General features: G+C 52.8%; 1 protein-coding gene across 1 annotated transcript; it reads left to right on the top strand.

The window, feature by feature from the left end:
• The first annotated feature begins 3523 nt into the window (after window positions 1-3523).
• LOC135895083 (neutral amino acid transporter B(0)-like) lies at window positions 3524-11083 on the top strand. Its single transcript, XM_065423156.1, has 6 exons — window positions 3524-3610; window positions 4856-5022; window positions 7543-7776; window positions 8255-8449; window positions 9852-9986; window positions 10834-11083. Exons 2-6 carry the CDS (start codon window positions 4883-4885, stop codon window positions 11069-11071), a joined length of 942 nt encoding a protein of 313 aa, XP_065279228.1. The 5' UTR covers window positions 3524-3610; window positions 4856-4882; the 3' UTR covers window positions 11072-11083.
• Window positions 11084-11791: the final 708 nt, after the last annotated feature.

The raw sequence follows: 11791 nt of genomic DNA, 5'->3' as shown, positions 1-11791 counted from the left end.
AGGTGCTATACAAGTGGGAAGAGAAGAGGGGAGAAGGGCATTCTGAAAGCAGAAGGAGAAGCAATGTTTTCTCACTATTGGTATGGGAACTAGCACTGGGAGAATAAATGTGATCATTCTGGTTCCCCTCAGCAGCTGGTTCCCGTGGCCTGTGCATCCAGGGTCCTGGCACCAATAAAATTAGCTCAAATCTCCAATGATGAGGAAGAGACAAGAGGAAACATTCAGGGAACCAGTGCCTGCAGCCTATGAAGGCAGAATGGTGGAGGCTCACAGGAGAGTGTGCGGCCCTGGAAAGGGACATGATAGAGATTTTTTTTGTAGCAAAGGTCAAGCACTGCCCCTAAGTCTTGCCCTGCCAACGATGTGGAACGCATCACATTGGGACGACTGTGGTCTGGGAAAGACCTCACGCAACCCTCTGCAGAAGGATAGGCCTGAGTGCCCCTCCTCCAGGAGATTGTGAGCACCCCATAGGCTGGGTGTGTCACAGTTCTGTGGCCTACATTCTTGGTTAACTGTCTGGGTTTCTTTTATTAAAGTAGTAGTGTTTTTGTGGTGGGCGTTACTTGTTAACTCAATGGATCTTTTTGCCCAGCGTGGCTGGGACATTCTATTACATCACTTACATCACATCCCTCCATCCTATGAGTTCCTAATAAAAACCAGTGCACAAACACATGAGTCACTGTTTTAGTTGCAGCCCATTCATTACCCCAAACTATCCCTTGGCCTCACTATAGGAGCACAATTGCATCACTGCTCCTGTTTCCTTGAACGCTTGGGACATGTTTTCTCAGAGGTTGTCTATAATGTTCAGAAATTCTCTCCACTTCTTGTCCAGGCTCTCTTCCCTGGCTCGTGGATGTTTTGTGATGAGTGTTTGCTATGTTCTGCACAAGGCATGCAGTGAGGAGAAATAGCCAGCCTGGCTCGGTGCCATGGCTGCTTTCCCTTCGCTCTTCCAAACGCATGTGCCACTGTCATTTTGCAGCACCATTTTCATCAAAATCTCTGGCCTGGGATGTGTGGGTGGTGCAAAGAAAAGGCACTGATCTCTTAGTAATCGCCCCTGTACCATGCAGGCCCCCCACCCATGCACAGGCATTGCCAAACTTTGACCTGGGGCCAGAAGCATCCTCTTAATAGCCTTGCACACCTCCACAAGACCAGCCCAAGCAGTTGATTTCTCTTCCCCCGCCCCCAAAACAAAACTCCAGATCACTAAGTGACCACTAGCAGTGGGACGGGGCGGGAAGGTGAGCTTCCAAATAGCCCCACACTTCTCTGTGCAGAGGGGAATTCTCATGTTGGGCTTTTGCTGCTCCAGGGTGAGCTCTGCAGAGATCTCTAGGACCGTAGCCTGCTGCAGCTACTGTTGGTCAGCCCCGTTGAGCAGCACTATCCTGTCCTCCTCCATCTGCGCTAGTTGACCAAGCCCAAAACCAGCTCTGCACTCAGTAAGGCTGCTCCGGTTAAATGCCATGCTGGAGTAACGGCTAGATTTCCTCTTCTCCCCCTCAGTGGCTGTATCACTGCGCATCCAAAGCTCCTGACCCAGGCCTGTCGGCTGAGTGACTGCCAATACACATGCCTCATCCTGACATGAGCTCTGCGCTCCGTGTGTCCCCAGGGCGGTCTGATTAGCAGTTTGAAAATGGCGCTGGCAAAATGCAGATGAATTATGGGATGGTAGGAGAGGAATCATCGGTATTTCTCCAATCTCCTTCCCCAAGTCCCAGAATTCCTCTAGGTTCTGGGAGGCTTCCCACAGTGCACCGTGAGAAAAATCCTAGAGCACCGAGTTGAGCGGTAGAAGTTGGCAGTATGGGGACAGCTGCCCAGAACGCTTCCTGCTTCATTTGAACAACGGCAGAGCTGTGTGGCTGCAGTAATTAACAGAGGTTGTACCTTAAGGCCACATAACAGCTCCGTGCTGCGTCCTTCAGTTCTATACAGTTAATTCAGGGTACTTCGAGTGAACAAACGAGATTGATTTAACTTTCCTGTATAGACAAACCTTTGCTCTGAGATCTCTAATGCGAAGGGGGCCGATTTAGTGACCTTGTATTTCTCTGAAGCTTCGCTGTCTAAACCTTTTCCTTCTCCACAGGAACATCTTCCCTTCCAACCTGGTGTCGGCGGCGTTCCGCTCGGTAAGTGACTCGCTGCATCATCCCATGCGCTGCGCTGTGTCCCGCAGGTCTCCCCTTAATAACCGTTCTAGAAACTGTCCTTGGGCTGTTTGTCCGAATGTAGGACACCGTCCTAGTGCCGCCTGCACTGCAGATATCCTCCAGGTTGGGGGCAGAACAGTCCCTTCACAGGTCAGTAGTGTAGATGGAACCTACTGACTCTCATGGAGTATTGCAGGACTCTCAAGAGCTGCCTTCCATAGACTTAGCCAGGGCCGGCTCCAGGCTTTTTGCCGCCCCAAGCAGCAAAAAGAAAAGAAAAAAAGCCGCAATCGTGATCTGCTCTACCGCCGCCGCTTCAGTCTTCAGCGGCTGGTCCTTCGCTCCAAGAGGGAGTGAGGTACCCGCCGCCGAATTACCGCCGAAGACCCAGACCTGCCGACCCTCTCGGTTGGCCGCCCCAAGCACCTGCTTGCTGGGCTGGTGCCTGGAGCCGGCCCTGGGCTTAGGGTGGGCGAGAAGTGCCCTCAATATGTTTATACAGCGCCTAGCACAGTGGGGCCTCTGGGAAAAGAATAAACGATGAACGTGATGTTGGGTGCATAATGCCTGCTCTAGAGAGACAGTGGTGGTTTTGCTGAGTCACTCGGAATTAGGATCAGGTGGATCCAAGTGGCGCTCAATCTCCCCAGGTTCTTCTAATGGGTCTGCCATGGTATCTGATGGCCTCCTGAGATTGAAAAAGGACAATCAGTGTGTGCCCTTTAGAGAGGGAGAGAGCCCTTAATGGAGAGCTAAGCTCAGGTGGGTGGGGTGGTGGGGGAACTCAGGCTGAGAATTATGTTAACAACCAAGGCAAATCCCAGATGGGAATGTAAATTCGCCCTTCTCCATTGTGTGGGAACTCTGTCTGCTCACACTGCAGTGCATTTAATGCACATGGATTCTAAAAATACACCTGGGAACTGGCAAGCTCCGGCTAAGCACCTGATTATAGGATCTGGGTAGCAGGTGAAGGCTTCAGTGTAAGCATCGCGGTAATTGCAGGGTTTACATACAGTGTAGTTTGGCAGGTGCAGTTATTGCTAATGGAACAAGGGGATCATAAGCAAATCTGTCACCGCGCTAACCTTTGGGTTATATTCATTTGTGGCAATTATGCTGCGGTTATAGTTGTAATTGCAGTGTAACTAAAGTGTAACTGGTCACTACGCTGTACCGTGTGACCTATAACTTCATACCAAGCGTGCACACTCCCCCACCCTGTTGGCCATTAAACAACATTGGGTGGGTTTTTCCATCTCAGCCCATCTTGTAGGCCCCCAAACTGTGTGGGGTTAATCATAAGACATGGCTGAAGCAGTTTATCTCCCCTTTTGTCTCTCCAGTATGCTACCCACTACAAGCTAGTGGTGATCAGGAAGAATGTCACCGATGACCTGGGAGTCTTCAATGAAACCATCACAGAGGAGAAGGTAAGAACCTTATCCTGGGGAACGGTGCTGCTACAAGCCGCTCTGGTCTGATCCCTGCTGAGATGAACCTTCAGCCTTGCCTCTGCTGCTAAGAACACAGGGAGCAGGTGAAACTGCTGTCATCCCAACCCCATGTCAGAAGCTGCACACGGAGGCCTCTGCTTTACAGCAGAGCCAGAGACTAGGCTGGCCTGAGTCCGTCCTGTTTGCTCATACGGGATTGGTTAGTGGTGAGGCCCAGTTGGGGTGGGACCATCTAAATCCGCTAAGCTGTTGTGTCTGTTTGGATTGGAGGGGCCTTGGAATCATAGAATCATAGAATATCAGGGTTGGAAGGGACCTCAGGAGGTCATCTAGTCCTACCCCCTGCTCACAGCAGGACCAATCCACGGTTAGATTTTTACCCCAAATTCATTTGTGGCAATTATGCTGCAGTTATAGTTGGTGCTAAGAGTCCTGTCCAGATGGGAACTCTGCAGACCCACCCCTGCTTCCTCCTTGTCTGTGACTAGGACACTGCTGGTGCCCCATCGGCCTCTTCTCCATTGCTCTGGAATAGGACATAATTGCAGGGAGCTTCTTCATGGCCTGGACGTAGTAGTCTCTCAGAACTAGAGGCTTTGCGTCCTACTCTGTTCCCTTCCCAGTCGTGTCCAAGGAACCCCTGGGAGAGCCAGACAGGCCTCCTTAGTACAGACAAGGTGCTATCTCCCAAAGATGAAGCCCCGTATTTTTAAAAATTGGATGGTGACTGGATAGGTATGTGCTAACAACATGAATCTGAGAACAGGCCATTCCCATTGCTCCCCCTTGTCCTCAGTCAAGTGGTCATGGAAGGACTCTGTGTATGACACCAACCTTCACAAATGCTATCCAGACCATCTCCCTTATTCCTGGAGATGCCACCCAGCATGGTCCACTATGGAAGCTCATGACTGTACAGACATCTGTTCAGTAGTGTGAGTGCTGGGCAGAGGATCGCAAAGACAAGACCCAGGCAATGCATGTGTCTGTGTCTCGCAAATGCAGGGAGGTCACCTCTCCAGGTTCTCCAGCCTTCTGGGACCTTAAAGTACTGATGGCTAAAGTTCTACAAGGCTCTCCTTTCTTGCCAAACTCACGCCTGTCAAGCAGCCGCAAATAGCTAGAGCCTTTCTCTGTTCCCTGGTCTGTTGTCTTCTCTGAGCTACCTTGTTCCTCTGATGACAAATGTTGACGACAAATGTTGACCTCTTCTCTGCTCAGGTTCCCCTGGGAGATGAGGTGGAAGGGATGAACATCCTGGGTTTGGTGGTTTTTGCCATCGTCTTTGGGATCGCTCTGCGGAAGCTTGGGCCCGAGGGGGAGAACCTGATAAAGTTCTTCAACTCCTTCAATGAAGCCACCATGGTGCTGGTCGCCTGGATCATGTGGTATGAAAGGGCAGCTAGTTGCACCCATTGGGGGAGAAGGGGGTTGATTCGGTGAGGGGTGGGCAGTGACTGGTAACTTGGCGATAAGACTGTCTCCTGTAGTGCGTCGCCCTGGGTAGATAGCCAGAGCTGTGGGGGGTGGGTGCAAAGGCCTGTGGGGATAATTATGGGGCTAGATGAGCTGGTGATTGGAATCTACCAAGCTGCTCAGATAGAGTTGTGTGGTGATTCTGTGCTGTAATGGAGACCATTCCACTTGGCTCGGTGCTAATTCTTTAACATGGAAACGATTCCACTTGGCTCAGTGCTAATTCATTAACATCCTCACTCTGGAAGAGCTGGGCTCCCTCACCAGTACGTACAGTTAGTGCCTTGCTCTCAGGCCCTCCGAGACCTGGATGTGAGCCTGACTACAGAAAGGGAGAGGTCAAGTGATTCATCCAGGGTGGCAGAGTCATCTGCAGAGCCACAAATAGAACCTGGCCCTGCTCTGCTGATCTTGGGTCAGACGCATGCCGGGGGCGTAATATTATACCGCAGATGCTCTTGGACGCGGTTGTTGGCACTTTCTTTCCTGGTGTGCCAATATGCCAGGTGCAGCGGTGACTACGCATTGGTGCTTACACCCAGTTCTGCCTCCTTTTAGCGGCTGGACATTCCTGTTCTTCCTCTGCTGTTGGGAGATGGGTAAATGACTTGCTGTATTGGAAACGCCATGGTGTAGTGTGAGATGGGAGTGGAAAGATCATGGGAGTTTTTTCCCTAGCTGAATGCATTAGTGGATTGTGGGGTTCTTTGCTTCTGGAAGGGTCTGGTGCGCGCATCTCTGGACCGGAAAGGGCAATAAATAGAATCCTCTCTCTGGGCTTGAGGAGTGGACAGCAAGGATCAGCAAAAGTCCTCCTGGCTATGGCTGGACTGCTTATCCACCTCTTCTGGGATCCTGCTCCGCTGAGTCCTCTTGTTGTATTTGGACTTTCAGAAAGCCTTTGACAAGGTCCCTCAACAAAGGTTCTTGAGCAATGTAAGCTGTCATGGGATAAGAGGGAAGGGCCTCTCGTGGATCAGTAAGTGGTTAAAAGACAGAAAACAAAGGGTAGGAATAAATGGTCAGTTGTCACAGTGGAGGAAGGGTAAATACCGGAGTCCCCCAGGGGTTGGTACTGGGACCAACCTTCATAAATGATCTGGAAAAAGGGATGATCAGTGAGGTGGCGAAATTTGCAGATGATACAAAATTCCTCAAGACACTTACGTCCATAGCAGACTGCAAAGAGGTACAAAAGGATCTCACAAAACTGGGTGACTGGGCATCAAAATGGCAGATGAACTTTAGTGTTGATAAATGCAAAGTAAAGCGCGTTGGAAAACATAATCCCAACTATACATACAAAATGATAGGGGTCTAAATTAGCTGTCACCGCTCAAGAAAGAGATCTTGGAGTCATTGTGGATAGTTCTCTGAAAACATCTGCACAATATGCAGCTGCAGTCAAAATGTTGGGAAAGGGATAGATAATCAGACAGAAAATATCATAATGCCACTATATAAATCCACACCTTGACTGTTGCATGCAGTTCTGGTCGCCCCATCTCAAAAAAGATATATTAGACTTAGAAAAGGTACAGAGATGGGCAACAAAAATGATTGGGGGAGTGGAACAGCTTCCATACGAGGAGAGATTAAAAAGCTTGACTGAGGCTGAGAAATGACTAAGGGGAGAAATGATAGAGGTCTGAAAAATCATGAATGGTGTGGAGAAAGTGGATAAGGATGTATTATTTACCTCTTCACGTGACACAAGAACCAGGCAGTCACCCAATAATATTAATAGGCAGCAGGTTTAAAACAAACAAAAGGAAGTACCTCTTCACCCAATGCATAGTCAACCTGTGGAACTCCTTGCCAGGGGATGCTGTGAAGGCCAAAAGTATAACTGGGTTCAAAAAAGAATGAGAAGTTCCTGGAGGATAGGTCCATCAATGCCTACTAGCCAATATGGTCACGGGCACAACCCTGTGTTCTGGGTGTCCCTAAACCTCTGACTGCCAGAAGCTGAGACTGGATAATGGGATGGATCACTTGATAATTGCACTGTTCTGTTCATTCCCTCTGAAGCATTTGGTGTTGGCCACTGTCAGAAGACAGGATACTAGGCTATGTGGACTCTTGGTCTGACCCAGTATGGCCATTCTGATGTAACCTCCTCTCCACTCCCGAGCAGCATGTGCTGGGCAGACTTGTTTCAGGAGATGTGGATTCCTCCTGACCTATGAGAGGTAGCATGAACTAAGAAAGGGATTCAGCCCAGATTTCGGTGGAAGTTAGGAGCTTGAATATCTTTGAGGATCTGAGCCTGGGAGCCAGGACTCCTGGGTTCTCATCCTGGCTTGGCCACTGCACGCAGATCTGGGGCAAGACACTTAACCTGGCTTTTCCCATCTACAAAATGAGGATAATTGCCAACCTGGCTGAGGGGGGGGAGTCTCCCTGTCTTCACTGGTCTCTCCTGCCCTTAGGTACGCTCCCCTTGGTATCATGTTCCTGGTGGCTGGCAAGATTGTGGAGATGGAGGACGTGGTGGTCCTCTTCACCAGCCTGGGCAAGTACATCTGCTGTTGTGTCTTAGGGCACTTCATCCACGGCTTCATCCTCCTCCCAGTTATCTACTTCATCTTCACACGCAAGAACCCCTACAGGTTCCTCTGGGGCATCTTCACAGCGCTGGCCACTGCCTTCGGCACCTCCTCCAGGTATTGTAATGCTAGCTGTGGGCACAGGAGCTATGGGGCTTGAGTAAACCTCTCGTAGGGAGGCTTCCAGCAGATCAGGGAGGCCCTGGCTCTGTACTTGGTCCTGCTAGTGAAGGCAGGGGGCTGGACTCGATGACTTTTCAAGGTCCCTTCCAGTTCTAGGAGATAGGATATCTCCATTAATTTATTTAATTTATATTTTTTATTTATTTAAGTGAGGTGCATTCATTCTCCAGTGAAGCACCTGGCTTTGGCTGCTGAACAGCAGAACATCTAGACCAAGGAGGTAACAAACTTGTTGGGGGCTGTATCCCATTTGTAGTGTAGCCTATGGGTGCCCTTCTCCCACAGGGAAGGGTGCCTATGGATCTATTAGGAAGTTCTGCATTGGCTGCCCACCCTTACGTACACACCCGGCTCAAGGCCTAGCTGGGCTGGTGCATGAGTACTCAGCGTACGCGCTCTGATCTCTCCACAGCTCTGCCACGCTGCCGCTGATGATGAAGTGCGTTGAGGAGAACAATGGCGTCTCCAAGCACATCAGCCGCTTCATCCTTCCCATCGGGGCCACGGTCAACATGGACGGGGCCGCCCTCTTCCAGTGCGTGGCGGCCGTCTTCATCGCCCAGCTGAACAGCATCCCGCTCAACTTCATCCAGGTCATCACCATCCTGTGAGTGGAGCAGCCTGCACCCTGCTCTGGCGCTAAAACACTGAGCCACAGAATCTGCCCCACCCCACTCCGAGAGCTGGGCTGGTTATTAGCCCTGGCTTACACAGGGGCGAGTGGGGTCCTGAGGCACAGGGAGGTGATGGGACTTGCCAAGCGGTGGCGGGGCTTGGACTAGAACCCAGGAGTCCTATCTCCATACGAGACCATGCTTCTGTCCAGAGGCGAGAGTCCTTGACTCCCAGGTTCTTGATCTAACTGCTAGGCCCCGTTGTCTGGCCCCACCCGGCTGTTCCTCTTCCTCTTGCGGCTTTCTGCAGGAAACTGGGAATCTCCCTGCCTGCCTCACATAGGAAAAATGGAGTCATGAGCTTGCTGCCAAGACCAGGGGAGATCCTGCTGTGAGCCAGCGTCACATGAAAGTTGCTTCTGTTTTATAACTGAGCACAGTGAATGAGTAGCTGAGCCCTGGCACTAACCAGTGCGAGTTACAAGGGTTAGCAGCCAAGAGGCTGAATGTCCTGCCTCTGCAGAACTCCCAGGTCTTGGAAATCCAGGGGTTTGAGGGGCCCAGCTCTGCCGCCTCTCCCCCTCCCCTCCCCCCGGCACCCCGTGCTCTTAAAAGGCGGCCTTCACGCCTGGGTTGTGTCTGCGTTTCCCCAGTGCAGACACTGCTGGGGCGATGTTTGGGATACGGTCGCTGTCTGAGCTAAGGCACAGACGAGCTGTTGTCGTAGGAGCTTTCACTTCACCCAGCTGCTCTGCCCCAGCCCCGAACCCCCCTCCAAGCGTGGGCACTGAGTCAGACTGGGATATGCCGTTGCCTCTGAGTGCGGGGCGCTCAGCCATGCTGATCCATCCGGTACACATCACACAAGGTGACCCAGAGGGTCAGTGATCAGAGTGTCCTGTGATTGTCCCATGGCTCATTAGAGCCGGATGCTTCCTCCTTAGTCGAGAGATGCTGCCCACGCTCCTCCCCAGCAGTGGGTGGAAGGGGAAGAGCTCACTCTTTGCTGGCTGGCGTGGGGCCTGTCATTGGCTGGTTGTGCTGCTGGGAGGTCCCTTCTCTGAGCGGTGCTGACACACATCCGTTGGCCACGTACTCCTTAACTCAAGGATCACGTGGTTAGGGCACTACCCAAGGACTTGGGATACCTGGGTTCAAGTCTCAGCTCCACCACAGACTGTGTGACCTTGGGCAAGTCACTTGGCCCTGGTGTGCCTCAGTTTCCCCATCTGCACAATGGGAATAAGAGCCCTGCCCCACCGGGTGGGGGGGTTGTGAGGATAAGTGAGTTCCATTGTGAAGTGCTTTGAGATCCACCAGTGAAAAGTGCTATGTAAGAGCACCCCTGCTGCACTGGTGACGTGTCTGATCTCTCTCTCTCTCTCTGTCCTGCAGGGTCACAGCTACAGCCTCCAGCGTGGGGGCAGCGGGGATCCCTGCCGGTGGCGTCCTCACCCTCGCTATCATCCTGGAAGCCGTTGGGCTGCCGACCAACGACATCTCCCTCATCCTGGCTGTGGACTGGCTTGTGTAAGGGCAGGACAGGGGGGCAAAGACACTGACATGGGCTGTACGGGGTAGAACAGACAGATCCGTCTGATGGGCTCGGCGGGTGCAGCTGCCTGGAATGGGCCGGCTGGCTGGGTCCGTGGGAATCCGCTTCCTGGGGGCCCCCTACATTTCTGCAGCCTCAGCAGAGCACGTTAAACCAGCTGAGAGCAGTCTCGCACAGGGAGAGCCCTGGGCAAAGTGACACAAGGCTGCACTCCCCATAGGCTGTCTCCGCTTGGACGGGGCTGTTCCTTTGGCTGGCCTGCAGCTCAGCTTCTGCAAGGCTGCGGTTGCTGCATTCGCCTGCCGCGCAGCCGCCCCTGCTTCCAAAGGGGAAGGGACGGTGCCACGTAGACAAGCCCCGCGGCACAGTGCAGTGCCGCTTTGCCAGTGGGCAGCTGAAGCAAGGGGGTGCATGGGTTAGTCTCCCACGAGTAGCTCGGTGCTACTTCCCCATGTCTGAACACTCTGGGCCTAGCAGCTAAAAAGCCTGATTGAGTGGGACCAGCTCGGAGCAAATCCCTGGCTCTGAATGGGACGTGCCCTGGGGCACAAGGGTGTATCCTGCGGGGTGCAGCATTCCTCCTGCTCTAGAAATCCTCTGGCGGCATCTGCCACAGTTGTGCCAAGTCAGCATCCAGCCCAACCAGAGGTCAAGAGCTGCGTGACGGGCTCTGGGTTGCTGGGCAGGGGCTTTGTGGCAGCGCTGGGCTGCCGTCTCCCGGTGGCACTGAAGCCCCTGCCCCTGGTTCAGAGCTGGGGAGCAGTGTCTGACTCCCTGCTGTTGCCTGTCTGCTCACCCACCAATCCTCCTATGTTTGTTCAGGGACCGCACCTGCACCGTCCTCAACGTGGAAGGAGACGCCTTTGGAGCCGGCCTCCTGCAGGTGTACACAGAGAGGACAATGGGGAAGGCTGAAGCCGAGGAGCTGGTGGAGATCAAGACTGAGGACTTGGGCCCCAGCAAGGTTCCGGGCGAGGAGGAAGGCTCCCCACTGATCAAGAGAGACGGGCCCGTCCCGCTGGCTGCCGTTGGCTCCTGCGAGAAGGAGTCTGTGATGTAATCAGTGCCTGGAGCGTGGTCCTGGTCGGAGACTTTTCCTTTTTTAGGGTTCCTTTTTAAAGATGTGTCAATCAGGGCAGAAACGGCCACTTCTGGTTTTCTTAAACCTTGAACCTCCTGGGCCGAGGCAATCTCTGTGAGGGGGCTGATTAGCTCGAGACAATTCTGACAGCTCTCTAGAGTGACCCCCTGACACCCACCAATCTGACTCGTGTTGAGGGAGCTGGAATCTAGGCTGGGCTCCCAGCCCCACCTCTTATTCCTTTTCTATGTCAATCCCATTCTCCTGACGCTGGCTGCAGCCTGTGCTGGCTCAGGGGCCTCTTGAATCACTCCTTGCCTCTGACCTTCTGAGGTCTGCCCTCCCACCCCTGCCCTCTTCCTGTTAATTTTCTGGACCAAGCAAGCACCAGAACTGACCTCCTTGCGCTTTAAATGTGCTTAAGCATCTGGCGTTTCTTGAACTACTGGTAACGCCACTTTCCGTTGTGCACTCAGCTGCTCGAGTGGAGGCCGGCTGGCTCGCGGGCCCCTCCTGACCTCTGACCTCTCCTTGCCTGAAAGACTTGATACTCTAGCTCAGCCAGAGCTCCGGCTGGGGGTCCCTGGAAGAGACCCCCCCGCATTCTCTCCATGTGGCTACAACTCGGTTGTGAAACAGCTTGTGCCTTTGTCTGTGTGGCTGTGGTCCAGTCCTGTCTGTCACGCCGGTCCCGGAGGA

This window comes from Emys orbicularis (genome assembly GCF_028017835.1).
Source record: "Emys orbicularis isolate rEmyOrb1 chromosome 21 unlocalized genomic scaffold, rEmyOrb1.hap1 SUPER_21_unloc_9, whole genome shotgun sequence".
NCBI lineage: Eukaryota > Metazoa > Chordata > Testudines > Emydidae > Emys > Emys orbicularis.
Note: the sequence above shows the minus strand (reverse complement) of the source record. Positions and strands in the feature narration are given on the sequence as shown.